The 27912-nt window shown below is 38.8% G+C and overlaps 1 protein-coding gene across 2 annotated transcripts in view; it reads left to right on the forward strand.

Annotated features, from left to right (window-relative positions):
• The window catches only part of kif16ba (kinesin family member 16Ba), a 171928-nt gene that overhangs the window by 77896 nt on the left and 66120 nt on the right, over nucleotides 1–27912 (forward strand). For both annotated transcript variants that reach the window (XM_059986193.1, XM_059986194.1), the window contains exons 13-17: nucleotides 10207–10326; nucleotides 11214–11265; nucleotides 14928–15065; nucleotides 20394–20476; nucleotides 21568–21656. In XM_059986193.1, coding sequence (XP_059842176.1) covers nucleotides 10207–10326; nucleotides 11214–11265; nucleotides 14928–15065; nucleotides 20394–20476; nucleotides 21568–21656 — 482 coding nt within the window. The remainder of the gene's footprint in view (nucleotides 1–10206; nucleotides 10327–11213; nucleotides 11266–14927; nucleotides 15066–20393; nucleotides 20477–21567; nucleotides 21657–27912) is intronic.

Raw genomic sequence — 27912 nt, forward strand, 5'->3', positions numbered from 1 at the left:
TTGTGGATAATGAAGTAGATTTTCAAAGCTTGCAGAGAGATTTAGGCCAGTTAGAGGAGTGGGCTGAACAATGGCAGATGGAGTTTAATGCTGATAAGTGTGAGGTGCTACATTTTGGTAGGAATAATCCAAATAGGACATACATGGTAAATGGTAGGGCATTGAAGAATGCAGCAGAACAGAGTGATCTAGGAATAATGGTGCATAGTTCCCTGAAGGTGGAATCTCATGTGGGTATGGTGGTGAAGAAAGCTTTTGGTATGCTGGCCTTTATAAATCAGCATTGAGTATAGGAGTTGGGACGTATTGTTAAAATTGTACAAGGCATTGGTGAGGTCAAATTTGGAGTATTGTGTACAGTTCTGGTCACTGAATTATGGGAAAGATTCAAAAAAATAGAGAGAGTACAGAGGAAATTTACTAGAACGTTACCTGTGTTTCAGCACCTAAGTTACAGAGAAAGGTTGAACAAGTTGGCTCTTTATTCTTTGGAGCATAGAAGATTGAGGGGGGGCTTGATAGAGGTATTTAAAATTATGAGGGGTATAGATAGAGTTGATGTGGATAGGCTTTTTCCATTGAGAGTGGGGGAAATTCAAACAAGAGGACATGAGTTGAGCGTTAAGGGGCAAAAGTTTAGGGGTAACACGAGGAGGAACTTCTTTACTCAGAGTGGTAGCTGTGTGGAACGAGCTTCCATTAGAAGTGGTAGAGGCAGGTTCGATTTTGTCATTTAAAAAAAAATTGGATAAGTATATGTACAGGAATGGAATGGAGGATTATGGGCTGAGTGCAGGTAGGTGGGACTAGGTGAGAGTAAGCGTTTCGCACAGACTAGAAGGGCCAAGATGGCCTGTTTCCGTGCTGTAATTGGTATATGGTTATTATCTAAAAACATTACCTGTATTGGTGAGGCACTGTGGCTGCAAGAGCAGGTCAATGGCTAGGAATCCTATAGTATGTGGCTAGTTTCCTGACGTGAAGGCTTTCTCACCATCTACAAGGTAAAAGCCAGGAATGTGATGGAATGCTGTCTGGCACCCCATCGACCTCTAACCATTCATTCCTTCCACTACTGACAAACACTAGTTTCAGTGTGTGTACTTGAAGATGTCTAATTCTGCAAGTCTTACCGCCAAGGTGACAGCAGGTACATGAGAACATCACCGCCTGCAGATTTGGGCACCATCCTGACGTCGCTGGGTCTACATCTTGCAATGCCCGTGGTACTGTAAAAGTATATTCACCAAAACTTGCCTCTATCTTCTCAAGGACAATTAGAGATTGGTGATGAATGCTGGACTTGCAATGACAAATTCATACTGATTGAATTTTTGATGTGCTTTTGTTTAATTGCCATACATTTTGAAGTATAGTGGGGCCCTCCTTATCTGCGGGAAATTGGTTCCGAGAAACCCCCACAGATACAAAAAATCGTGGATGCTGAATCCCCTTATTTAACCTTAAATAGTGCAGCGGTCTTTAGGACCCAGCAAAACCCCGGACTTTATTTAACATGTTCAGTGCGGTGGACATTAGGACCCGGCATAGCTCTGAATCTGCTGTGTTTTTATTCACAAAAATAAACACGATCACGATTGAAAATAAGGTGGAAGTAACAAAGCAATCGGAAAGAGGTGAAACATCATTGGAAAAGCGTTAGGATACGGTCGGTCAACGATCAGAACAATTCTAATGGAGCATTTGAAAGGCCCTGCCCCGATGAAAGCTACAATTATTACTAAGTAACACAGTGGTTTAATTATTGAAATACGTATGTTTCTTAAGTGTTTTATATGCATAGAAAGTTAAAATATGTCCTATATACTAAGAAAAACGTTTGACTGACTGACGCTAAATAATACCGGATGTACCTGTTCCGACTTCAAATCTGACTGACTCAGGAATGAAACTCATCCATAACCCGGAGACTGCCTGTACTTTTAAGTCATTTCTAGATTACTTATAATACCTAATACAATGTAAATGCTATGTAAATAGTTGTTATACTATGTTGTTTAGGGAATAATGACAAGAAAAAATAGTCTGTACATGCTCAAACAATGAATGCTGGGGAGAACTTGCGGGTTTTCCCAATCCGCGTTTGGTTGAATCCGCGCATGCAGAATCCGCAGATTAAGGAGGGCCAACTGTATAGAATTAGAACCACAGCTTATGATTTTGAGTGATTTACAAAGATTCTGTACTACGTTTTAAAATAAATTTCCAACAAATTCTCAGTTTTCTGAATGAGAGTTTTATGATGGAAAGTTAGGAATTATTTTGAGGGAAATGTTTCTTCCAGGTCTTTTGAGGGTTAAATTGTTCATTTTGCTTTTTTTTAAATAGCTGAATATAAAGTAAATTTATTATTAAAGTATGTACACGTTTCAAATTGGTATAAGCAAGCCAGTGGTGTAGTGGCATCAGCACCGGACTATGAGGTGAACGGTCCCGGGTTTATATCCGTCCAGCTTCTTGCAAGTTTCTTTTATCTGTGCTGGGTTGAGCATCAAGCTAGCAAGTCAGCCTTATTTAAAAAAAAACAGATAAATAATAAGGAAACAGCAAAAATGCTGCCCGATGTGCCACAAGGCGCGAAAGGAACAATGTATGTGGTTTTTTTGCATGCATTTACAGGAAAATAAAGAAATACAACAGAATTTATGAAAAACTATACATAAAAACATTAGTATGTTTTTTAATGTAGAATAGTAATAAGTTACTAGCACCATATCTGAATACAGTTTATTGGGTTCGGCAAGGTAGGAAATATAGTCTGTATTGATTACTTTATTCACACATCCCTAATTCACAAGGAACAGACAATCTGAGGTTGAACAGCGTCTGTACATGGAAAGGAATTGTAGACATTGTAAGAGGAAACCCTGCATTAGGACTAAGGGAGAGGGTTGCTGGCTAGTATAAAGAGCAAAGGGAAACTGATGCGAAAGGGAACAATGGGTGGTTAATGGACCTTGGAGGAATGAAGGATGACAGGCAAAATGAGGCTGTTAGAGGAGGGAAGAAGTAGAACTTGGAGACAGAGGTAGCTAATTCGCCATCCTGCACCCGTCCTTGTTCCACCAGACACTGTTTCCTATCTCACCATTCTGCCTGTTTTCACCATTGTTTCTCATGCAGTGTCTTGATTGACCCAAAATATTGATACAATGCACACAAATTGCTGGAGGAACTTAGCAGGCCAGACAGCATCTATGGAAAAGAGTACATTTGACATTTTGGGCCAAAACCCTTCAGCAGGACTCTTTTTCACTTGGGTGACATAGTAGCGTACCAGTTAGCACACTCTATTACACCTTGGGGCACTCCAGTGTAGAGTTCATTTCTGGCGCTGTTCTGAAAGGAGTCTCTGTACTCCCCCACACCATGTGGAATGTCTGGGTTTTCCCCAGTGAAGGGTCTACTCCATGCAGTAAATAAATAAATTGGTTACTCAGCCCACTGATGCTTTCAGCAGATTGTTGCTTCAGATTCCAGCTTTGTTTCTCCTATTTGCTAACTTGTGAGATTTATGCCTGCTTACTTTGTATCCTGATTTGACAATTACTACACATCTTCAACCTAGTCTAATTGTTGTGCATGAATAGCACAATATAGAATAATGCTCAGTGAATCACTAGTTTGAGTTTGCTTACAACCCAGCATGAACTGTGCTCAAAATCTGAAATCAACGTTACTAGCTGCATTTAATTAGTTCCTTTAGAAGTATAAGGATAATCATCACTTCTGTTTGATGTGGATCATTTGTTACTAGCAGGGCCATAATAAATTATGATTTGCATTTATTTTGACATTCAATGATTACAAATTGATAATGCTGTGCACCAGTCCACAGATAATGTATGAATGAAGTGATAATTCCAAGTTAGCTGCTGCATATTTCAGTATTTAGCTGAGAACAGAGAAATTGCCCTTATTAAGTAAACAATTAAGCACCTTAGAAGTGTGCTAAAAGCTTAACTCTTCCTGGAGGAAGCTTATGTTGTCATTTTTGAATTGAATTCAGGTTTGAAGTGTTAATGTTAATAAATCATCTTGCCACTAATCAAACATAAAACAATGACCATGCGGTGATAATTTTAAGAGCTAACTGGTCACATTATCTTGGAGCCATTTTCACTTCATTAGCTTGGTTAATGTTTAATAATGTTGACTCAGTTTTTGTGAAACATCCTCTCTGCACACAAGTACACTCTCCCATACATCTCATATGTTTGTTTACTTTATGGTTTCTCACTTTTATTTTCACTATCTGCACTAATAAAGGTTTTTTTTTGCAAGTGTAAGATATCCCAGTAAGATGGTTAAAGTTGTTTTTCACAGTTATGAAACTAACGTTGAACATATTTGTAGGATAGTGTTTGGGCAAGATAGACTCAGTGAATTTATACCTTGCAGGGTTGTTTACTTGTCCTGGTTCACTGATTTGCCCATTGTCTTTTTTTTTGCCATTTCACTAGCTCCTCTTCTTGGCTTATTGCTTATTATTTGAATTTTTTTCATTTTTAAAATTTATTTCAAGCATATTTGAAAGATAAATAGAGATGAAAGATATTCCACAGTTTTTGTGCTTGCTTCTGTCAGATGTTGCAAGAAGTCTGTAAAAGTAACACACACAAAATGCTCGAGGAACTCAGGTTAGCCAGCATATATGGAAGTAAATAAATGGTCAACATTTCAGGCTCAGACCTTCCTTCAGGACTGAGAAAGAAGGGGGAAAGCTGCCACAACAAGAAGATGGGTGGAGGGGAAAGAGGCTAGCTGGTATGCGATAGGTGAAGCCAGATGGGCGGAAAAGGTCAAGAGCTGGCGAAGAAGAAATCTGATAGAGGAGAGTGGGAGAAAGGGAAGGAGGACAGGACCCAGGGGAAGTGATAGGTAGATGAGAAGAGGTGAAAGGCAGGAGTGGGGGGTATTCTTTTTACCAGAAGGAGAAATCAATATTCTTGCCATCAGGTTGGAGGCCACCCAGACAGAATATAAGGTGTTGCTCCTCCACCCTGAGGGTGGCCTCATCTTGGCACAAGAGGAGGCCATGGACTGGCATGTCAGAAAGGGAATGGGAATTAGAATTAAAATGTTTGGCCGTGGAGAATTTCTGCTTGTGGCGGACAGAGTGGAGGTGCTCGACAAAGCGGTCTCTCAATTTATGACGGCTCTCACCAATATAGAGGAGGCCGCTTCGGAAGCAGTGGACACAATAAATGATCCCAGCTGATTCGCCAATGAAGTGTTGTCTCACTTGGAAGGACTGTTTGGGGCCCTGAATGCGGTAAGAGTGGAGTTGTATTGGCAGATAGGTGTATGGTAGTTAGGCCACTTGCAGGGGTAAATGCCAGGAGGGAGATTGGTGGGGAAGGACAAATGGGCAAGGGAATTGCAGAGGGAACAGTCCTTGCGGAATGGGGAGATAAAGATGTGTTTAGCGTAGGATCCCTTTGGAGTTATGGAGGATGATAAAATGATAGGTAAGGACAAGAGGACTGTTGTCACTGTTATGGCAGAGGTGAGTAATTGTGGCTACAGGCAGTCCCCGAGTTATGAGTGTCTGACTTACGAATGGAGGAAGGAGAACACTGTCCGCCATTTTAAGTCGTTGCCATTAACACTGTTGAGTGTGTAACTTTGTATTTTGCTTAAAATTTTCTTAGCAAGATTCACCTTGACCCCCTTTTCCAGTCAGCACCGTCCCCACTTGTCCCATTTAACCTGTCTCAGTGCGGGTGGACTTTAGGACCTGGGGCAGCACAGGACCTGCTGCTGAATCCGCAGTGTTTCTGTTCTGTTGATGGAAAATGATCACGATTGAAAATAAAGTGGAAATAATAAAGCGATTGGGAAGAGGTGAAATGCCATTGGTCATTGGAAAAGCATTAAGCTACAGTTGGTCAACGATCAGATCAATTTTAAAGGGTAAAGGATAAAGTGAGAATAATGGAGCACATGAAAGGCCCTGCCCCAATGAAAGCTACAATTATTACTAAGCAACCCACTGATTTTATTATTGAAATACATACATTTCTTAAGTGCTTTATATGCATAGAAAGGTAAAATATAATACTAAGACAAACGTTTGACTAACTGATGCTAAATAATACTAGATGTACCTATTCCGACTTGTGTACAAATCAGACTTAAAGACGGACTCAGGAACAGAACTCATTCCTAACCCGGGGACTGCCTGTATACGTATCCTGTAAATTACAGAATGATACCAGGTGAATTGTTGTCAAGTCACTTTTTATTGTCATTTCGACCATAACTGCTGGTACAGTACACAGTAAAAACGAGACAACATTTTTCAGAACCATGGTGCTACATGAAACAGTACAAAAACTACATTGAACTACATAAAAACAACACGGAAAAAACAAGGCTGTAGCTTGAGTACAGGAGTTTTCCTTCCAGACAGACTGCCGGCCAAGGCTAATGAGTCCAACTACCCGGGTTTGGAATCGGAGCTGTTCTCCTCCTTGGCTGGCCGCCACCCAAAGTTAATGAGCCCTGCTTGCCCTCCTAGTTATACTGCTGGCTATTCAGTTGTGCCATGACAGGGCAAACTCAATAATAAAAGGGACGCCACGTGAAGGTGTTGCTAAGGGTACAGTAGTGTAGGAGAGGCCATATGCTAGTGACCTTCTGCATGGCAAGCCAAACAGTGGTCCTGTGGCGATCACTACACCTGGAAAAGAGAGGCTACAGGAGATGCTACACCTTCTGTAGATGAGCAGGACGTCCAGTCCAGGACTCGCGCGTCCCCACAGCAAAATACACATTTACTTTATAATACAGTACTATACACAGACATTCACAGCACAGTTAATTTTTAAATTGTCCCATCTAGGCCTTAAGATTTAATTGCTGTGGAGGCTTTCTTGCTCTTTTAGAATAGCATCTTTCCTGACAGGCTTGGCAGGTGATACGTGGCTATGAAAACAATCTGAGGTTTGAAGGCTTAGGAGTTGATTCTGAGACTGAGAAGTGGTTCTGACAGCTCTGGACACTTTTCTTCCCTTTTCATTTTTTGGGGGTGTGCATCTCGATCTTGGGAAACTGCATTTAGTTCTCTGGAGTGTTCTCTTGTTAATCCTTCTAATGCTCCCTTTATGAACTTGACCTCTCCCCTTGGTTCCCACATCCACAATGTCATCAGATGAATCCTCTGTTTTCATATCTCCATTTACTCCTTTTTGATCTTCCATTCACCCAGCTGGGTTTTTGTCTTTCAATCTACTTTTAGAAGCAGATTTTTATCTCCCACTTGAAGTTCGTGCAATAACCTTAATACACACAGATTCTGGTTCTTTGTACTCACATAAGCTGAAAGCTTGAAACTTTCCTGAAGCTCCTTGAATGGTCTTTCAGCTTAAAATCAGGCTACATTTTGCAAGTAACTGCCTGATTAACGTATCAGTAGCTTCCTCGGGTACGTTGTCTACAAATACTACTTTTATTGCGTTCATGATTCCTCTGAGCAGTATGGTCCTTCCTTGGTCCAGTATGCTTTCCAGCCAGAGGTACGGAGGTTGGCACCAACATCTGTTTGTCTTCTGTTGGGCAACAGTTCATGGTTTGCAGCATGGATGCAGTTGTGGCATCATCCATTACCTTTCTTAGTTCACTTTCAGTTTACTTTGTCGCGGGGATGTGGCATTCAAGTGGTGGATGGATCGCTAATGAAGTTGTAGTAGTCTTAGCCAATTATGCCCCTATAATGCTGGTCCTCCTGTTTTATCACATACAAGCTCAATGTGGTTTGTTACTGTATTTCACACAGGAATGAACTTTTCTTCAGTAATAGTTCTTATCTGGGTATCTGCAGGCTTCTGTTCAGTATCTTTGAAATGCCATTCAAACACATTTTGTGGAATGACTGAAACAGCTGAACCAGTGTCCAATTCCATATGAATTAATTTGCCATTCACTTCTGGCGTAAACCATATTGTTTGTCTGTTGCTAGTATACACATTGTAAATCTCAAGGCAAGTCAGTCCTGTCTCACTCTCATCATTATCAGATTTTTCATCAACAGCATCTGGATTGGTGCTCTTTTTGAAACTAACTTAAATTTTTTATCTTTTCCTCTCCCTGTGCAGTCCATTTATATTTGTCCATCTGACATACACTGTATGTGTCCTTCTTTGTTGCATTTTCTGCAAATTTTGATTTTAAATCTGCATTGATCTAGTGTATTGAGCCCCTGCAACAATAACACAATTTGTTTGGCCAGGCCAGTTTCTGTTTATGTGTTGCAATTCTGTTCACGCTCACTTTCATTCCTGACTACAATTATTTGCACCTCTGGCTGTGGTTTCCATTCAAACAGTGATTTCAACTGCTCTTTAAATCTGTGCTGTGCTTCAGTTAGGAGTAGTTTTTGAATGCTTTCTTGTAAGATTCCACAAATTAAGCAATCTCTTATTCCATCATCAAGTCCGTTACATCAAGTTGTTACATCAAGTCTGTCAATGCTCAGACCATCTCTTTAATTGAGCCACGTTCACTGAAATTGGCTCCCCTTACCATTTGATTCTGCTTATGATACCTAAAGTGTTCTGCAATTAATAATGGTTTTGGTTCTAAGTGTTCTATATTACTTTCATAATATCAACAAAGCTCATTTCAGATTGTTTGGTTGGAGCAGATAAATTTCAAAGCAAACTATATCCCTTTATATCCAATGCACTCAATAATATTGGTGCTCGTTTCTCTTGGCTGTTTCATTTGCTTCAACATACCATTCAATTTGCTCAGGTGTCTCTAGTGGAATCAAACACACCAATCTGTGCGATGTAGCCAGCCAGTATAGCTCTTTTTTAAAAAATTATTTTATTGTCTGGTACTCATTCTTTATGAACCTGTGAATTCTTTCGTTTTCTGACTTTTATTTTTAACTCAACAGTCTCTGTGTGTGCTGGGTTGTTTTTTACTTGCCATTTCCTCACTTTTTTTTAGTTTGAACGTCTCATTGTGCTTCAACAGGTCAATAGCTCATTTTAGAAATACCTCATTGCCACTTCAAAAGTTAAGTTTTGTAACTTCAAAACATCAAACCAATTCAAAGGAAGATACGGGAGTCTGAAATGTGAGTCTAATTTTGGCTGAGATGCACATGTATCACTTGGTAGTGTCTTGGTATTTGCATTTCAAGTATTTGTGCATATAACTCACAATGAATTATTTAAATAAATAAGATTGCTTATACTTAATAAGCAATATAATTAATTATATTTGCTACAATATATAGAGACCTGTTTTTACTTTATATTGTTTTTACTGTATATTCCTTTTCTGTTGATCAGTGTCAAAAAAAACAAATTAAACCTTCTGTAATTCAATGTTGTAAAACAATAACACATTAAAGCTTCCAAGGGGAATGAATACTTTTTATAGGCACTCTGTGTGTGTGTATTTGCTCAAATATTTCTTAAATATTAAATACTGAATATGAGTATTGATTGAACTGATCAAGATGTACTTGCTGAAATTTTGCTAACTCTTCTTAATATTAAGGCCACTTTTTTAAATGATGGTGTACAAAGTCATCTTCATATTTTATCTGAAGCATTTCTGCTATTGCACTAATAACGATAAGAAAAAAAATCCGATTTGGGCTACATTGACCATTTAGTAACGTCATGGCTGATACTGTGCCTCAAATTCAATTTTCAGTTCAATTCCTACATCATCAGTCAAATTCCAACACCTTGATATTTTATGAATATGAAATTTGAGCCACAATTTCAAAAATACTTTACTGATAATTAGATTTAATACAAATGCAGCTTCTCACTGTGAAATCCTTCAATATAACATATCCTGTTTAGAACCAGAGCCCATAGAAATGGGCAAAGTTTCTAAATGAGTAATGGGTAGCATCAGAATAGATGAGATAAATTTTCTTCATTCATGGCGGTGTATCTTTTGGAATTCTGTGCTCTGGAGGCCTAGTCATTGTGTTCTTTTGCAAAAACCTGGATGTTAAAGGAATTGGGGGTTATGGGGATAGGAGTTGAAAATGAAGCAGATGATCAAGTCTGCTCTCCAATTGATTAAAATTATTACTGAAAGTCCAAGTTCTCTATTCCAGCTATTTATTTATGTTCCATAGTTGTATAATTTGTAACAAATATGTTAATTGTTTCAAAGGTAATAATTGTCAAAAATCTATTCTTGTTTTAGGAAGAAACCTTAGCTCTTCGAAAAGAAGGAATCGGTGTAGTTTTGGATTCTGAATTACCTCATTTGATTGGCATTGATGATGACTTGCTTAGTACAGGAATTATTTTGTACCATCTCAAGGTGAATTTGACTGTTATAACCTAGAAAATATTAAATTAATTGTACCTGAAGAATTCAATACAGATTCTATTATTAAAAAATTTTAAACCACTTTCCTTTGCTGTAATATATTGTAAGTTAAGATCTAATGAGGTTTGTATCAATAACTTCAAAAAAACTGAGATTTAGTCAAGAAAGTAGATTCACACATAAAAGTGGTAAGGATCTATCTACTACGACACAAGAAATTCTGCAGATGCTGGAAATCTAGATCAAAACACAATGCTGGAGAAACTCAGGCAGCATCTCTGAAAGAAAATGTACACTTTAAGTTTCAGGCCAAACCCTTCATCAGTGTAGAGTCTCAGAGTTCCTCCAGTATTTTGTGAAAATTCATCAGCTAATGACAAAATGTACAAACTTCAGTATTCATTGATTTGAAATCCAGACACAGAAGGAACATCATGTAGAGTTTTCTCTAAATTGTACAAAGTGATGTAGAGGAATAATAATGCACAGGTTTCATGTATTGAACAGTATTTACTTCATTGTCCATAAAAATATCATGTTTCTTTCAAATGTAATGTTCCAGATTTTATTTTAAAATCATTGATAGTGCACATTTCTATTTAAAATGCTTTAACGTATTTACTATAAATATGACTAAACTAGTCATTTAAAGTAATTAATTCAGCTTCTTAAATGCGAACCAAAAGTAGCTGTTTATTATAAATATGGTAGATTATGTTAGCTGAATTTATATTCTTTATTATGAATATTATTAACTCCAAATTAGGACATTTGGAATGAGAGTCTCTTAGGTTATTTATTTTGATTTTATTGGTTTAGCAGTAATTGTCCTTTCATTTTGCTTCCACCTGATAAATATGTGTGATTTTCCTCAACAGGAGGGCAAGACGTATGTTGGGCGAGAAGATGCCGCTACTGAGCAAGATATTGGTTAGTTGATCTATTCATCTTAATGCCTTGCATGCCAACATTTTCAGAGATACCTGAGATTTCATCTGTGGCTACCTGCTCTTGCTTATTGTTATATTCTCAGTAACAATACTTGATGACCTGAAATTTCCTTCCAATAAATCTGAGAAAATGGATCCCCATTACAAATTACATTCCTTATCCATTCATTTGATTCCTTTTCCTTGCAACTATTAGGTTGTCTAATTGTTGCTAACCATGATTTCATGTATGCCCCTGAGGTAAACATCTAAGGTCTGGAATTCTTTTTCTGAATCTCTTTGCTCTTAACTTCATCTCCTCTAGGTTTCTTCGAACAAACTTAACTGCTTTGCCTTAATTATCTTATGTGGCCATGTATTAACTTATAGTCATAGTGCTAATTGGTTATACAATTGGTACAGAAACAGGTCCTTTGGCCCTACTCATCCATGTTGACAAGTTGCCTTCCTGACCTCGTCCAATTTGCCTGCATTTGGCCCGTGATCCAATAAGTATTTTCTTAGCCACATACCTGTCTAAAATCCCTTAAACATTGTAATTGTATCCATCTCTACCACATCCTTTGGAAGCTCATTCTGTACATTCATCACCCTCTGTGTGGAAAAGGTTGCCCCTCTGAGTATTTCCCCTCTCATCTTAAGTCTATACCCTCCAATTTCTGACTCCCTTACCCTGGGAAGAACACTCTGCCCATTCATCTTATCTATGCCTGTCATAGTTTTACATGCCTGTGTAAGGGTATCCCAGCCTCCTATGCTTCATGGGGGGGGGGGGGGGGGAAATCCCCAGTCTCTCCTCAGCCTTCTATTCTGGTAACATCCTTGGAATTTTTTTTATGCACCATTTCACCACTTTCCAGTAGAAGTGTAGAGGCAGGTTCGGTATTGTCATTTATAGTAAAGTTGGATAGGTATATGGACAGGAAAGGAATGGAGGGTTATGGGCTGAGTGCGGGCCAGTGGGACTAGGTGAGAGTAAGCGTTCAGCTGTAGTGGTTATATGGTTATTTCTAACTTAATAACATCCTTCCTACAGCAGGGTGACTAAAATTGCACACAATACTCTCAAGTTCGATGTCTTATGCAATTGAAATATATTGTCTCAACTTTTGTAACCAGTGCCCTCATCAATGAAGGCAAGGATACAATATGCCTTCACCACTATCAATGTCTCCACTTTCAGGGATTTAAGTACTTGTACCAGAAGTTTCTTTGTTCTATAACACTCTTGTTGTTTTGCTATTTACTGTGTAAGTCCTGCCCTTGTTTAACTTGCAAAAATGCATCTCTTCAGACTTTTTCCTGAGTTAAATTCCATCTGCCATTTTTTGGTCCATTTCCCCAGTTGATCTGAATCCTGTTGCAATATCAGATAATCTTCACTGTCCATTATAATACCAATTTTGATACCATCCATAAGCTTACCAATTACACCAACTATATTTCATCCAAATAATTAATAAAGATGATAAACGGTAGTGGAACCAGCACCAATCTCTATGGCACACTTATAGTTGCAGGAGTCCAATCAGATAAACAACAGTTCACGATCATCCTCTGATTCTTACCACTGATCAAATTTTGTATCTAGTTTAATTTTGTATCTAGCTTACCCGAATCCTATGATATCTAACCTTCCTGATCAACTAACCATATGGGGCCTTGTCAAAAGCTTTGCTAAAGTCCACCTAGACAATGTCTACTGCCCTGCCCTCATCAATCCTCGGCCCACTCTGCAAAAAAAAGCTCAATCAAACACATTATTTTAATGTTTATTTTATCTAGATGTTGTAGCAGAATGTGTATATATGACTTCTATTGAAAATAACTTGGCATCCAGCTGTACCTCTCCACTGCATCATACTTGCCTGTGCTCTTGTGGTGTCTAACTGCATATCCTGTCTTGCTTGAAGAACCACATCATTAAGAAGACTGAAAGTATTACCTTTTGTATGTGCCCTTAACTTTGTTACTTTTCATAGTCGATCCATTGGGCTACGTCAAACAGTTTTATGTGTTTGTTTACTTCTATTGAACTACCTCCATCTTCTCCATCATAGAGTTTTTTTTCCCCAGCGCAATAACAGTTGCCCACTTCCACATCTACCTCTGTCTCAACTCAACTGCAGCTGAAGATTCTTTCCATACATTTGTCAGTTTTCCTTAGTGTACCTCAGTTTATGAAAACCAGTAGACCTTCAGTAGTTTATGCAGTCCTAGCACTTTGTTTTTGCTGCCTGAACTGGCATCAAATTCACTAAAAGTCTTTCAGCCTTATCCCTCACTATATTCCTCTTGGGACTTCATTCCCCCCCCCCCCCCCCCCCAACCCCATTCATTAATCTTTGTTCTTGTCCTTATCACTTTCCTGCTGTTAGTGGTCCTGAAGCTTCTAGCAATTACTCTTTATACGTGTATGCATTTTCTGTGCACTGTGCCTGTTTTAAGGCGTTCTTTAAAATCTGGCAAAAGGTTCGGGATTGAATTATCTATAATCTTTCTTTCACAAGAAATACAGAGCTGGCTGGTGGCTTAGTGGCAACAGCACCGGACTTCGGAAGCGAAGGCTCCCAAGTTCAGACCCAGTCAGTCCCTCCCCGGGCACGCTTTCCATCCATGCCAGATTGAGCACCGAGCTAGCCACTCAGCCTGGTTTAAAAAAAAAGGTTCGAGTCAGGAGCATTCGTGCCATGACCCGGTTAATCCAAAAGGAGACCAATCCTGACACTATGCACCAGACAAGAATGGCTGACTGTCTGGTATGACAAGCAATGAATTGAAACAAGAAATACATAAGAAAGTTAATTTTAGTTGGAAGTATTTTGCTTTGAGACACCATGTCCTCCACCCTATGCATTTGTTTTCTACCACTATTGCAAAATGCACAAAATATTGCTGCAGTTGCTCACCACGGCAGCTCCAACAACAAACCTATAACCTTTTTCTACGGTGAACAAATTCAGCTGTGCATGGGAACATGTTCACCTAAATTCCTATCCAGGTCTCAAGCCTACGTAACTTTTATTGCTGACCTCCCATCTTCCATTTGGTCCGAATCCTGTAGGAGTACCTTAAGCAAGATTGAAATAATTCCAGAAGGAGTCTTATCACCTCTTAAAAGCACTTCGAGTTGGGCAATAAAAGTCTGGTCAGTGATACATATATCTTGAAAATGAATAACAAAAAAAAAACAAACCTTACTTGTCATATCTCCTTACTTGTCATTTTCTTAACTTGTTTACCTCATAAGAAAACATGGAGGCAATTAGGTTTAATAAAATTGCTACATAAATACAAATTGTTATATTACACATTTGTATTTTATACATTTCGAAACCTAATTGCGTATTTATTGTTTCCCAAAGATCTTGAGGAAGATTTACTCCTATAATGCAGCAGTATTTCACATTCTGAAATTGTCCATTCAGTAATCGGCTTTCCTAAACCGGATTCATTTATGGCCATTTTATCAAAGGTCATACTAAAATTTGGAAACATTTCAAAATGGTGTTCAGATTAATCACATATCTTTGGTTAACTATATGTTCAGAGCTATTTAGTGTAAGAGTGACCTAAACTACAAATGGAAAAGCAAATGTTATTGATTCGTAATCATATTTGCATTTACCAATTTTCTTACAGTGCTCCATGGACTTGATTTAGAAAGTGAACACTGCATTTTTGAAAATCTGAATAACAGAGTAACTGTAATTCCACTGAATGGTGCACAGTGTTCAGTCAATGGAAATCCTATTAATGAGCCTACTCAATTAAACCAAGGTAAGTGAATTCAGGGGAAATGTTTACTTAATAACTATATCAAGCCTATACATAATTTGAAGTAGTGAGTGAAAGAGAGAGACATTGTTGCAAGGCAGGAGCTATTTGAAAAGAATGTGTCATTTGGGCGTAAGTTTTATTTGAGCCAATAAAAAGAAAAGGGAGGTGTAAGCGGAGCTCCATTGTTGGAGTGGGCCAGTATTAGAGTGAGGGACTTTGACTCAAAAGGCTTGGGTAAGCATGGGTGAAAGTTCTAAGTAAGTTTCTTGCAAGTTTTGTTTTTCTTTGTCTGTCAGTACATAGCTAGTTTGCTGATAATGAGTCTAGAGTTAGTTGTGTGTTCCTTGTGTAAGATATGGGAACTCTGGGAGACTTCAAGTCTCTTCTGATAACTACATCTGCAAGAAATGCATTGAGCTGCAGCTCCTTAGAAACTGTGTGAAGGAACTGGATTTGCAACTCGATGACCTTTGGCTGATATAGGCGAATGAGAAGGTAACAGATAGGGGGGGTAGTCATCCCTAAGTTGCAGGAGACAGATACTTTAGGTGAAAAAAAAAGGTATAGGCTACCCATGCAGAGAACACCTGTAACCATTCCTTAATAATAATATACCGCTTTGGATTCTGTTGAGAGGAATTGGGACGACTGCAGTGACTGGGTCTCTGGCACTGAGTCTGGCTCTGTGGATCTGAAGGGAAGGCGGTGTGAGTGGGGGGTGGTTAGAAGAGGAGTTCAATAATGATAAGGGTCCCATAGTTAGAGGAGCAGATTGGAGATTCTGTGAACATGAAAAAGAAATCTGGATGGTATTTTGTCTATCTGGAACATGTCCACAGCATTGTTCGGGGAATGCCTAGTATATTGGTACATATTGATACCAACAACGTGGGTATGGAAAGGGAGGACATCCTGAAGAGAGAAAATAAGGAGTTGGTAAAAAGCTGAAAAACAGGACCCCCAGGGTAGTAATCTCTGGATTTCTGCCTGTGCCACATGCCAGTGAGGGTAAGAATGGGATTGATACGGCAGATGAATATGTGGCTGAGGAATTGAAAGACAGGCTTTCAGATTTCTGGATCATTGAGATTTCTTCTGGGTAAAATATAACCTGTACGGAAAGGATGGGTTATGCCTGAACCAGAGGGAGACCAATATCCTTGCAGGATAAAACTTTTGGGGAAGGTTTAAACTAATTTGGCAGGTGAATGAGAATTGGAGTGATAGAGCTGAGAATGGGGAAGTTGGCATACAAGTAGATGCAGTGTGTCGTAAGACTGTGTGGTAGGACAGGAAGATGATGGGCAAAATTGCAGTCAGTGGGATGAGCTGAAGTTTAACATGGTAGCAAAATCAGAAAAGGTTGTGGATACAGGACTAAAGGTGGTATACTTCAATGCACGCAGTATATGGAATAATGCAGATGAACTTGTAGCGCAGTTAGAAAATGACACATACTACATTGTGGGCATCACTGCGTCATGGCTGAATAAAAATCATAGTTGGGAGCTTAACATCCAAGGATATACATTGTATCAAAAGGACAGGCAGAAGAAGTGGGGTTGTTCTGTTGGTTAAAAAATGGAGCAATTTCTTAAAAGATGTAGAATTGTTATTGGTAGAGTTAAGAAATTGCAAGGGTAAGACAAGACGCTGATGGGAGTTATTTACAGGCCTCTGAAAAGTAGCCAAGATGGCGGATACAAATTACAATAGGAGATAGAAAAGGTATATTGGAAGGGCAATGTTATGATAGTGATGGGGAATTTCAATATGCAGTTAGATGAGAAAGTCAGATGGTTGCTGGATCCCAACAGGGGGAATTTGTAGGTTGCCTACAAGATGACTTTTTAGAGCAGCTCGTGATTGAGTCCACTAGGATAAAGCAATTCTGGAACGTATAACGAACTAGAGTTGGGAGCCCAAAGTAAAGGAACCCTTGGGTGACAGTGATCATAATATGATAGAATTTACCATGCAGTTTGAGAGGGAGAAAATAAAGTCAGATGTATCAATATTACAGTGGAGTAAAAGGAATTACAAGGCATGAGAGTGGAGCTGGCCACACTTCATTGGAAGGGAACACAAGCAGGAATGATGTCAGAACAGCAATGGCTGGAGTTTCTAGGGGCATTTCGCAATGCACTGGATAGGCACATCCCAGGACTGAAGAATTATTCTAATGGGAGGATGAGGGCTGACAAGAGAAGTCAAAGACAATTTAAAAGGAAAAGTGAAGGCATATAGTATAGTAAAAATTAGTGGGAATGCAACTAAAAAAGCCCTAACGAGAGAAAAGATGAAATATGCAGGTAAGCTAGTCAATAATCTAGAAGTCTTTTCAGCCATAAAGAGAAGTGAGAGTGGATATTGGACTGCTGGTATATGACGATGACACAGAAATAGCCGACAAACTTCTGTCAGTCTTCACTGTGGAAGACTCGAGTAGTGTGCCAAGGGTTTGAGCATGTCAGAAGGCATGCAGAAGCAGAAGTAGTTGCTGTTACTAAGGAGAAAGCGTTTGGGAAGTTGGAAGGTCTGAAGGTAGATACGTCACCTGGACCAGATGGTCTACACACCACAGTTCTGAAAAAGGTAGCAGAGAGATTGTGGAGGCATTAGTAATGATCTTTCCAGAATCACTAGATTCTGGAATAGTTCTGGAGGACTGGAAAATTGTAGCCTGAGTTCAGTGGTTGGGAAGGTGTTGGAGTGCATTATTAAGGATGAGGTTTCATGGTACTTGGCACGTGATAAAGTAGGCTAAAGTCAACAGAGTTTCTTTTGGGGGAAACCTTGCCTAACAAATCTTTCAGAATTATTTGAATAAAGAACAGGAAGGATAGGCAAAGGGGAGTCTGTGGATATTGTTTCCTTGGAATTTCAGAAGTCCTTTCACAAGATGTTGCACATGAGGCTGCTTAACAAAATAAGAGCTCAAAGTAAAGATTCTAGTATAGATAGAAGATTGGCTGACTGGCAGGAGGCCAAAGAATGGGAATAAAGGGAGCCTTTTCTGGTTGGTTGCCAGTGATTAGTAATGTTCTGTAGGGGTTGGTGCTGGGACTGCTTCTTTTCAATGATTTGGTTGATGAAATTGATAGCTTTGTGGCTGGGTTTGCGGACAAAATAAATGTTAGGTGGAGTGGCAGGTAGTGTTGAAGAAGCAGGGAGTATTCAGAAGGACTTGGACAAATTGGAGAACGTGGAAAGAAGTGGCAGATGGAATATAGTGTAGGGCAGTGTATGGTTATTCACTTTGGCAGAAGGAAGAAAGGTGCAGACGATTTTCTAAATGGGAAGAAAATTCAAATATCAGCTGCAAAGGGACCTGAAAATCCTCATGCAGGATTCTCTAAACATTAACTTACAGGTTGATTCAGTAAATTAGCAGGGTGATTTCTGTAAATGCAATGTTAGGATTCATTTTGTTTGCAAAGAAAAAGCATTTCAGAATGTATGTTGTATACGTTTCTCTGACGTTAAATTTGACCTTTGAACCTTTGAGACAACTAGAGTATAAGGGCAATACTTTATAAGCATTGGTCAGACTGCACTAGGAGTATTACGAGCAGTTTTGGGTCCCTTATCTAAGAAAATATCTGAGGATCCAGAGGAGGTTTACAAAGATGATGGAATGAAAGGGTTAACATATGAGGAGTGTTTGATGGCTGTACTAGCTGACATTAGAAGAATGAGAGAGTTCTGACTGAAACCCATTGAACAGCCTAAATAGAGTGGATGAGGAAAGGATGTTTTCTATAGTGGGGGGGGGGGGTCTAGAACCAGAGGGCACAGCATCAGAATAGCTGGATATCCATTTAAAATAGAGATGAGGAGGAATTTCTTTAGCCAGAGGATAATGAATCTATGAAATTCATTGCTACAGATGTCTGTGTCTTGAATAGTCACAGTGTCAAAGGTTACAGGAAGAACACTGGAGAAGAATTGAGCAGGATAAGAAGTCAGCCATGATGGAATGGCAGAACAGACTCGATAGATGAATGGCCTAATTGTGCTCCTATGTCTTATAAAAGATATATGCACTATATTGGCTATGACTGAGCAAAAATAATTGTGTAAGTTCCTGCTCAAAAGTTGTATTATATACAAACGCAAAAACTTACTTCAGGTGCTTGTTTAATTTCAGTGTTGTAGTAACAGGTAGAAGGTACTTCAAATCAGGTTAAATATTTATTTTTACCTCCTAGGAACCTTTTGGGTCTTTTCAAAACCCAAGAGCAATATGTTATTCATAGGATTAATAATGTAATACAGTATCCCTCTACCTATTGAGTATCAATTAAATTGGTGAGAAACACAAGAGATTCTGCAGATGCTGGAAATACAGAGCAACCCACAAAATGCTGGTGGAACTCAGCAGGCCAGGCAGCATCTATGGAGGGGAATAAACAGTCGATGTTTTGGCACCAAACATCAACTGTTTATTCCCATTCATAGATCCTACTTGTCTTGCTGAGTTCTTGCAACATTTTTGTGAGAATCGATAGGAATTCATTTCAGCAATTACATAGCTGTAATGCACCTGATAACTTAAAAGTTCTGTATTTGATGTGAATTAAATGAATACATTTTGATAGAAAGATTGTAGCATTTTAGACCTATTTTAATACTGATGAGGAAAGCAAGTTATGTAAGTATTTTGAAATACTTTCTGTTATTTCAAGAATTTTTAAATGCCTGGAGATATTCAAAATTTTTAAATTTCTGTCTTAGATATTTAATGATTTGAGATTAATTGTTAGTTCTTTTTCATGGTAAACGACACAGTTGCAGCCACTGGTTCATGTTGGTGTCTGAGTCGAGTATTTTTGAAATAGCATGTAATAATGTGAAATGCATGCAGCCTTACATGTAATGAAAATCCTGCATGCAAAACTGCACATTCCTTCTCTTCCTTGCCAAAGCAAGAACACATTATAGCAAATGAGGATGGAAAGGATAAAAATATACTTATTTTTATATTTTCATTTAAGCATTATTGATTCTCATTGTACAAGAGATTGGGAATTCAGTACCAGCAGGTTGGTATTAAATAATAATGATATTTTATTGAATTATTCTATCAGCCTGAAAACTGATGGCCTCTTCTTGCACTACTTGTTGAAAAGTATTACTTAATTGTAATTTTCTGAGACAAGGGGTAAATACCGTTCTTATGAATAAGCATCCTCTAGTTTTGTTCGTACTTTGTTATAATTTAGACATTTGTAGTCACTTTGCTCAAATATATTCACAATAGAATTTCACTATATCCATAAATATTGGTGAATTAAAGAATTCAGATTATTTTACCTTCCCTTAAAGGAGCTGTCATATTGCTGGGAAGAACCAATATGTTCAGGTTTAATCATCCTAAAGAAGCCGCTAAACTCAGGGAGAAAAGGAAGGTACGTCAAGAAGTTTAAATAACCAGAATTGTCATTAAGTTAAATGAAGAAAGTTTTCAAAGATCTGCTAGGTTAAAAAGGTAATCATGAAGCCATAACAAAAGAAATAATAGGTGTGCTATTCTATTATTTGTCCTCTTGACTGAGGCAGTTTGAGCTTGAATTGAAGCTATAAATGATTGTTGCACTTAAGTAGTTTATAGGTTATATTTCAATTGAGTCACCTGTAAGGAGAACGAGTATTAGATTTGACCAAGGGGAAAATGCACTTTTTGGTTCTGTGTCAGAAAACTCGGGGCGTGATCTTCAAAGAATTTAAGATGACATAGTGTGCAAAATGTTGATCTGGTTATTCTGGATAGATTTTAAAACATGAACATTACATGGTCATATTGGTTAAATTAATGTTGGACATCAGAATCAGGTTTAATATCAGCATATGTCATGAAATGTATTGTTTTGCAGCAGCAGTTCAATGTAATACATATTAATAAAAACAACAAAATTGCAATGTATATATAAAAATATATATACAATATATAATAAATTTAAAGATGTCTGTAAAAATACATTGGAATCATAGTTAGAATTACTTTGCTATTGAAAACACAAATGTGCAGGTTCTGTAGCCAGCACCACCGAGAACAAAATTCCATCTGAAATCACAAACCCATTCATCTGTCAATATGATAGTGATCCATGTGGTTGGTTGGGCAGCATTCTGCTCTTCCCTAAGGTTTTTCAATTAATCCATTGGTGTCTCATGTCAGCTAATCAATGTTGGCTTTGATGATGAGCAGCTAATCTCCAGTGACAGACTTAAGCAAGTTGAAAGGGGCTTTCAAGAGGAAAATATAGGTTTTTATCTTCACTATAAGATATATATTCAGAAGTGTCTTGGATTAAGCTGTGATGCAATGAAGTTTAAGCCACAGCAGGAGAATGCTACTGAAACATTACCTTCCCAGTATTTGAGAGACTCCATGTTTAGTTTAGATTTTTTATTTGTGGTGTCCATAGTTAATAAACTAAATATCCCTACATTTTAGGTCTATGGTTCTTGATGTATTATTTTCTGTCTACTTTTTCAGAGTGGATTGCTGTCTACCTTTAGTTTGTCCATGACTGACCTGTCCAAATCATGTGAAAGTCTTTCCACTGTCATGCTTTACAACCCAGGGTATGTAAGGAATGTAATAATATATCTACAATTGACTGAATTTCTGTTCATTTTCCTCTTTGTTGAATTCCACTGCAGTTTTTCCAAAATTTTTGTAGATAAAGTCTGGTAAAACTCAAACTATTTATCCTAGTTGTTAGTAGTCACTGACATTCAGTGAAGTTCTTAGAAGGTTTTGAAAATATATTATTCTGTAAATAAAAATAATGAGAGGCCAGTTTTGGAGAGTGAGCCTTTTAAATGCTATTGTGACAAAATATAAAATTTTAAAACATTATTAAGCAAAAATGTTTCTTAAAAGGGCTTTACTTTTTAAAATATAGATAAGTAGGGCTTTGATGCATCTGCAAATCTAAATCTAAACTCAGAGTAGAGTAGTTCACTTGGCCCCTCAAGTCTGCTTTGTCAAATAATGAACTCATGGCTGATGCGAATAAAATGTATTTAGTTATTTAGAGGTACAGTGTGGAATAGGCCCTCCTGTCCCTTTGAGCCACACTGCAAGCAACCCACCTATTTAACACTAGCCTAATCACAGGGCAATTTACAATGACCAATTAACCTACTAACCAATATGTCTTTGGACTGTGGGAGGAGACTGGAATGCTTGGAGGAAACCCACATATTGATACCCAAAAACACAGAAACCATTTTACTTCAAATCTACCTTATATACTCTAGGTAACCTCTGTTGTTTACAAAATTATCCTTAGTTCTAGATTTTCCCACAGAAGAAACAACCTGTCTATACTGTCCTATCAAGATTTTATCTATGTTTTAATCAGGTCTCCACAAATTCTTCTAAATTCTAGTTAATACAACTCAATCCTTGCTCATAAAACAACCTGACAAATCTAACTATTAGTCTCATAAAGCTTCTTTAGTGTAGTTCCACTGCATTATTGTTCTTCCTTCAAAAAGGAGACGAATATTTACACCATACTCCGAGTACTTGCCAGTGCCCTATGTGACTAACACACAACCTTCTTACCATTATGATTCGTCTATGTGCTTGACAAATAGGTAACACATTTGTTTTTTTTAAATCTTATGAAGCCACTCTGAATCTTAAGAATTTCATAATTTTGGCAAACATATTAAAGGTCCTCGGAAGAAGCATGTCAAAACCTGGTGACTTGCCAACCCACAGCTCCAACAATTTACTCAGTGCCATTTCCCTGAGAATTATTATTTTTCTTATTACCTTCATTCTTTCCCGTTTCCAAGTTACAGTTATTAGCTGTTACTTGTAACCTCTATAACAACGGTTGATACAAAATATCTGTGTAATTCATTAGACACCACACTTTACTTTATTTACTCAGACTCATTTTCTGCAGGATTAACTCTCACTTTCATTCTTTTTTAAAAAAACTTAGTTATTTTAGATTTGATTACTGTTTATTATTGTTTTTATGACCAGCTTTTCATTGCACTCTGATACTATCATTTTAGTCATTCTTTGCTGTTTGTTATTATGTCCAGTTTTCTGATCTGCATCCTTTTTCTATATATGCTTTTCATTTAAGCTGGATTTGTTTTTAACTTGACTGCAAGTGGTGGTCAACTTCTTTGATATTCCTTCTTGTCAGAATGCAGCTGCTAAGTGTACTCTTGAAGATCCTCTAAAATGTCTACACTGCATCTCAATTGGCCAATTCCTTAAACAATTGCTATTTGAGTCACACACACAAAATGCTGGAAGAAAATCTCCATAGATGCTGCCTGGCCTGCTGAGTTCCTCCTGCATTTTGTGTGTGTTGGTCGGATTTCCAGCATCTGCAGATTTTCTCTTGTTCACTATTTGAGTCATATAATTTTTTTTAATATTTTCTGCAATTCCATTCACAGTATATGATTTTGAAAATAACACCCTGTGCAGGAAAGCTAGTAATTCACTATGGGTACATGAAAAGCGAAAATACATAAACTATACATTAAGTTCTTGGATTGGTACTAAAATTATCAAAGCAGCTAATTTAACCACCAAATTAGAGGAGTGATTTTATTGTAGAAGTATGTATATTCATATTTATTACAAAATTAGATATATCAAATTATAAAGTTTTAAAGCTGCAGTATAAAGATATATCTCAGTTTTTTTCTTATTATTATTTTAGGACCAAATTAAATTTATGTAAAGCCTTTTGCAGTGTGAAATCTCTACAGATACCTAATATTACCAAGCAAAATTGAACACCCAACCAAACAGGAGTATTAGGATGTATGACACTTGGTCTGACATACATTTGAGAAATAACTTGAAAGAGTTGAGTAAGATAGAATGTGGAGAGGTTTTAAGTTGGAAATTCTTGGGTTTGAAATTAAATAACTGAAAGCATTATTGGTAATTGTGAAACAAAGGCAATCACGAAAAGTGGAATTGTAGGCATACAAAGAGCTGCTGAAGTCATAGTGATTGATTTACAAAGAGATGCATTAGAGTTGTGTTTTTAAGCATTTTTTGGAATTATTTTGTAAGTTGTAAATTGAGAAAGCTAGTTGGAATGCATGATTGGGATTTTGGTATAGTGTATTCCTCTGCATGGAGAATAGTGTTATTTATTATAATTTTGCAAATGAAAGACTTGTATCTCAAAATCACAATGGTATTGTTAACAAAATGTTTGTAAATTAAGGAATACCTATAGTTCCCTGACCCCATAGCATGATGCTACCTCCACTGTGCTTTACAATAGGGATGGTGTTACCTGGGTAATGTGCAGCAATATGTTTACGCCACACATACTGCCTGTTGTTGAGGCCAAAAAGTTACACTTTAGTCTCATCTTACCACAAGACGTTCTTCCACATCTTTACAATATCTTCTAAGTGACACTTTGGAAGAAGCCAATGCCTTTGAGATTGTAAAGCCACGAATTTCATCTCCAGTTGCAGCCGCTGATTCTGCAGCTTACTCAGAGTGACTGCTGGCATCAGAGTAGCTTCTCTTACATGCCATTCTTCGCCAGTGACCAAGTTTAGAGGGGCAACCTAAACTAGACAGTGTGGCTTTGGTTTCATACTTTTCCCACTTTTTCACAACGGACTGCACTAAGCTCTGAGGAATGTTCAATGCTTTTGAGAAGGTTTTGTACCCTTTCCCAGATTTGTGTTTCTGCCTTTCATTTCCCTGACTTGTCTTGAATACTCTTTAGTCTTCATTTCGGTTTGGTCTGTTGAAAATCTAGTATACTGTTGGACCTTAAAGAGAGAGGGTATTTATTCTCATGAATTCCTCCAGGGCGCCTTACAGAGTGGTGATCTTGAGCAGCAGATACCATTAATTGATACGATTAAATATTCCTGTTTCAGCCTGATACAGCTGAGAATCAGAACTACTTCCAAGGTCCACACAGTAATAAAGATGTCTCAATGTGATTGAATAAACTATCGCTGCTTCAAACTGACGGAAGCAATGCCAATTGTGGCTGTACTTCGAGCCTGATTCTGTGTAGGAAACGTGGCTGTAGGTCAGAAATACAAGTGTGTTTAGGAAACGGAGTTTTAGACTTCCTATACTGACTATCTTGCTGGTAAACATACCGTCTCTAGTAAATGAAGTTGAAGAGCTCAGAGCTAGGGTGTTGTATCGAGGGACATTAGGACCACGTTTACCCCAAGTTTCATGGAATCCTGGTGTAAAGAGGGTTTCTTCTTTTTTGTTAACTAGCAGGAATGCTAATTTACTGATAACGAGAATGGTATTCCTTTGTAAACCAAATGGGGATTAATGTTCTTTCTTCTGAGTCTGTAAGCTTTTGTTGACGGGCTTTTGGGCAGATCGGCGCGAGGGGGTCGAGAGAGAGGACGCAATGCTCTAAGCTGGGCGAGGATCGGACCCCAAAGGGGGGTCCGAGGCCGGGAGATTCTCCGAGGAGGGGGGGGATGAAGCTAGATGTGCTTGGTTGACCACTCGGAGGGTCCTGAGCTGTTTGGAGAGTCCGAGGTGTTCGGAGGGTCCTGAGCTGCGAGTCGAGGAGTTCGGAGGGGATCGAATGGTGGCCAGAAGACTTCAGTAATTGAGCTCCAACGGCTGTGCACGAAGTGGTTTGGACTTTAATAAGTTTGGCGCCTTTTCTTTAATTTTCTCTTCATATATACTGTATCGTTATTAATCACTTAGTTATAGTAACCTTTATAAATTGTACTCATTTAATCGCATATGGTGTACTGTCTGTTTTTGGGTGAGGCGGGGACCTCACACAGCATCCACACCAGCTGATTACCCAGTTTGGCGGGGCCGAAGGCTGCTCCCCCTAGACGAGAACGAGCTGACGAGCCTGAGGCGACCCAGGGGGTTACACTGGTTAACAATTCAGATTGATGGGTTTACTGTAACCGTCAGGATAGGCCAGGAGGTATGTGCCTCCAGATCAACTACTCTCGGTGCACAAATATATAATTGTTGTCCCAATTCTGCTCTCCAGACCTGGAATACGTTGCATTTAAGTGCTGTTCATTTTATCTGCTGCGGAAGATCTCTGTGACCATTTTGGTAGCAGTATACATTCCACCTCAGGCCAATGTCAAACAGGCTGTAGATGATCTGAGCAATGGGATCAATATGCACGAAACAGCACACCCTGATGGCATCATTTTTGTTTAACCAGGCCAGCAAATCACTTGTAGTAGCAGAGGAAACAACATTCTGGACTACTGTTACACCACCATAAAGAATGCCTACCATGCTATTCCACGCCAACACTTTGGGAAATCAGATGGTTGCTGTGATGTGTATAGTGGGTAGAGCTTGTCGCTCTCACTTTCAGCTTCCATCACTGGCCAGCAATCTTACAGACAGATAGACGTACTTTATTGATCCCGAGGGAAATTGGGTTTTGTTACAGTCACACCAACCAAGAATAGTGTAGAAATATAGCAATATAAAACCATAAATAATTAAACAATAAGTAAATAATGCCAAGTGGAAATTAGCCCAGGACCAGCCTATTGGCTCAGGGTGTCTGACACGAAAAGGAGAGCTGAATGTGTGAGTCTTTTCTTGCCAGTGCATAGCCTTGTGTAATGGCAACAGCAAACCTCGTGTAATGCCTCCTCACTGGTGACACAAGGAAACTGAATTCCTTTCAGACTCAGGCTGAACCACAGAAGATGGGGAGGAGGTCTGGCCCCTGTACACGTAGCTCGCAGGCCCACCTGTGTGTGGGTGCACCTGGTGCTCATGAACCAGATCCCCAGCTGTGAGTAAATTGCACTACTGCCTTGTGGGCAGCCTCAGGAGTGACAAAAGCTATGGGAGTCAACCCAGACAGAAAATTTGAGTGGAGTCCATAACCCGGCTGCACATCATTGAATATCCTTGCAGCAGCTCCCGCTGCCACTGCAAGCTAGTGCCAAACATATTGCTTTATAAGCTTTCCTTTGGAAAACACTGGTGAGGCCGAGAGGGAGTTTTTGAGGACTGGGCACCTCAGGACCTCCATACCTTCTGCCCAGGCTTGTGATGATGATCAACAGTGCCCATTGTCCTTCAAGACAGACGGATGCCAACCACCACTTCTACTCCCTGAGTATGCAACAGTATCCATACTGTACTTCTACTCCCTGAGTATGCAACATCAATAGTAAGGACCAAAACGGTATGGACAAGGAGCATTTACAGGACTGCTTTGAATTGGTGGACTGCACTGTATTCAGGGATTCATCTTTGGCTCTGGATAAGTATGCCGCATTTGTTACTGACTTCATTAAAGCCTGTCTGGATGAGTGTGCTTCTGCGAAAAGATGCTGTATATTCCCAAACCAAAGGCCATGGATGAACCAGGAGGTACGTAGATCTGTAGCATTTAAGTCTGGTGACCAGAGTCTGTACAAAAAAACCAGGTATGACTTGCAGAGGCCGATTTCAAGGGTGAAGAGACAATTCTGAGTGTGGTTGGAGAAAACATTGGATGCACAACAGCTCTGGCAGGGTTTGCAAGACATTACTTCCTACAAAGCGAAACCCAATGGCATGAGTAGCAGTGATGCTTCACTACCAGATGAGCTCTACGCCTTATGTGCCTGCTTTGAAAGGAAGAATATAATTACAGGTGTGAAGATCCCTGCCACGCCTAGTGACTCTGTGATCTCTGTCTCTGAGACCAATATTAGCCTGTCTTTAAGGAGGGTGAACCCTTGCAAGGTGGCGGGCCCCTATGGGGTATCTGATAAGACACTGAAAACCTGTGTCATCCAACTGGTGGGAGTATTCAAAGACATTTTCAACCTCTCAAGTTTCCACCTGCTTCAA

This window comes from Hypanus sabinus, chromosome 12, assembly GCF_030144855.1.
Source record: "Hypanus sabinus isolate sHypSab1 chromosome 12, sHypSab1.hap1, whole genome shotgun sequence".
Classification (NCBI taxonomy): domain Eukaryota; kingdom Metazoa; phylum Chordata; class Chondrichthyes; order Myliobatiformes; family Dasyatidae; genus Hypanus; species Hypanus sabinus.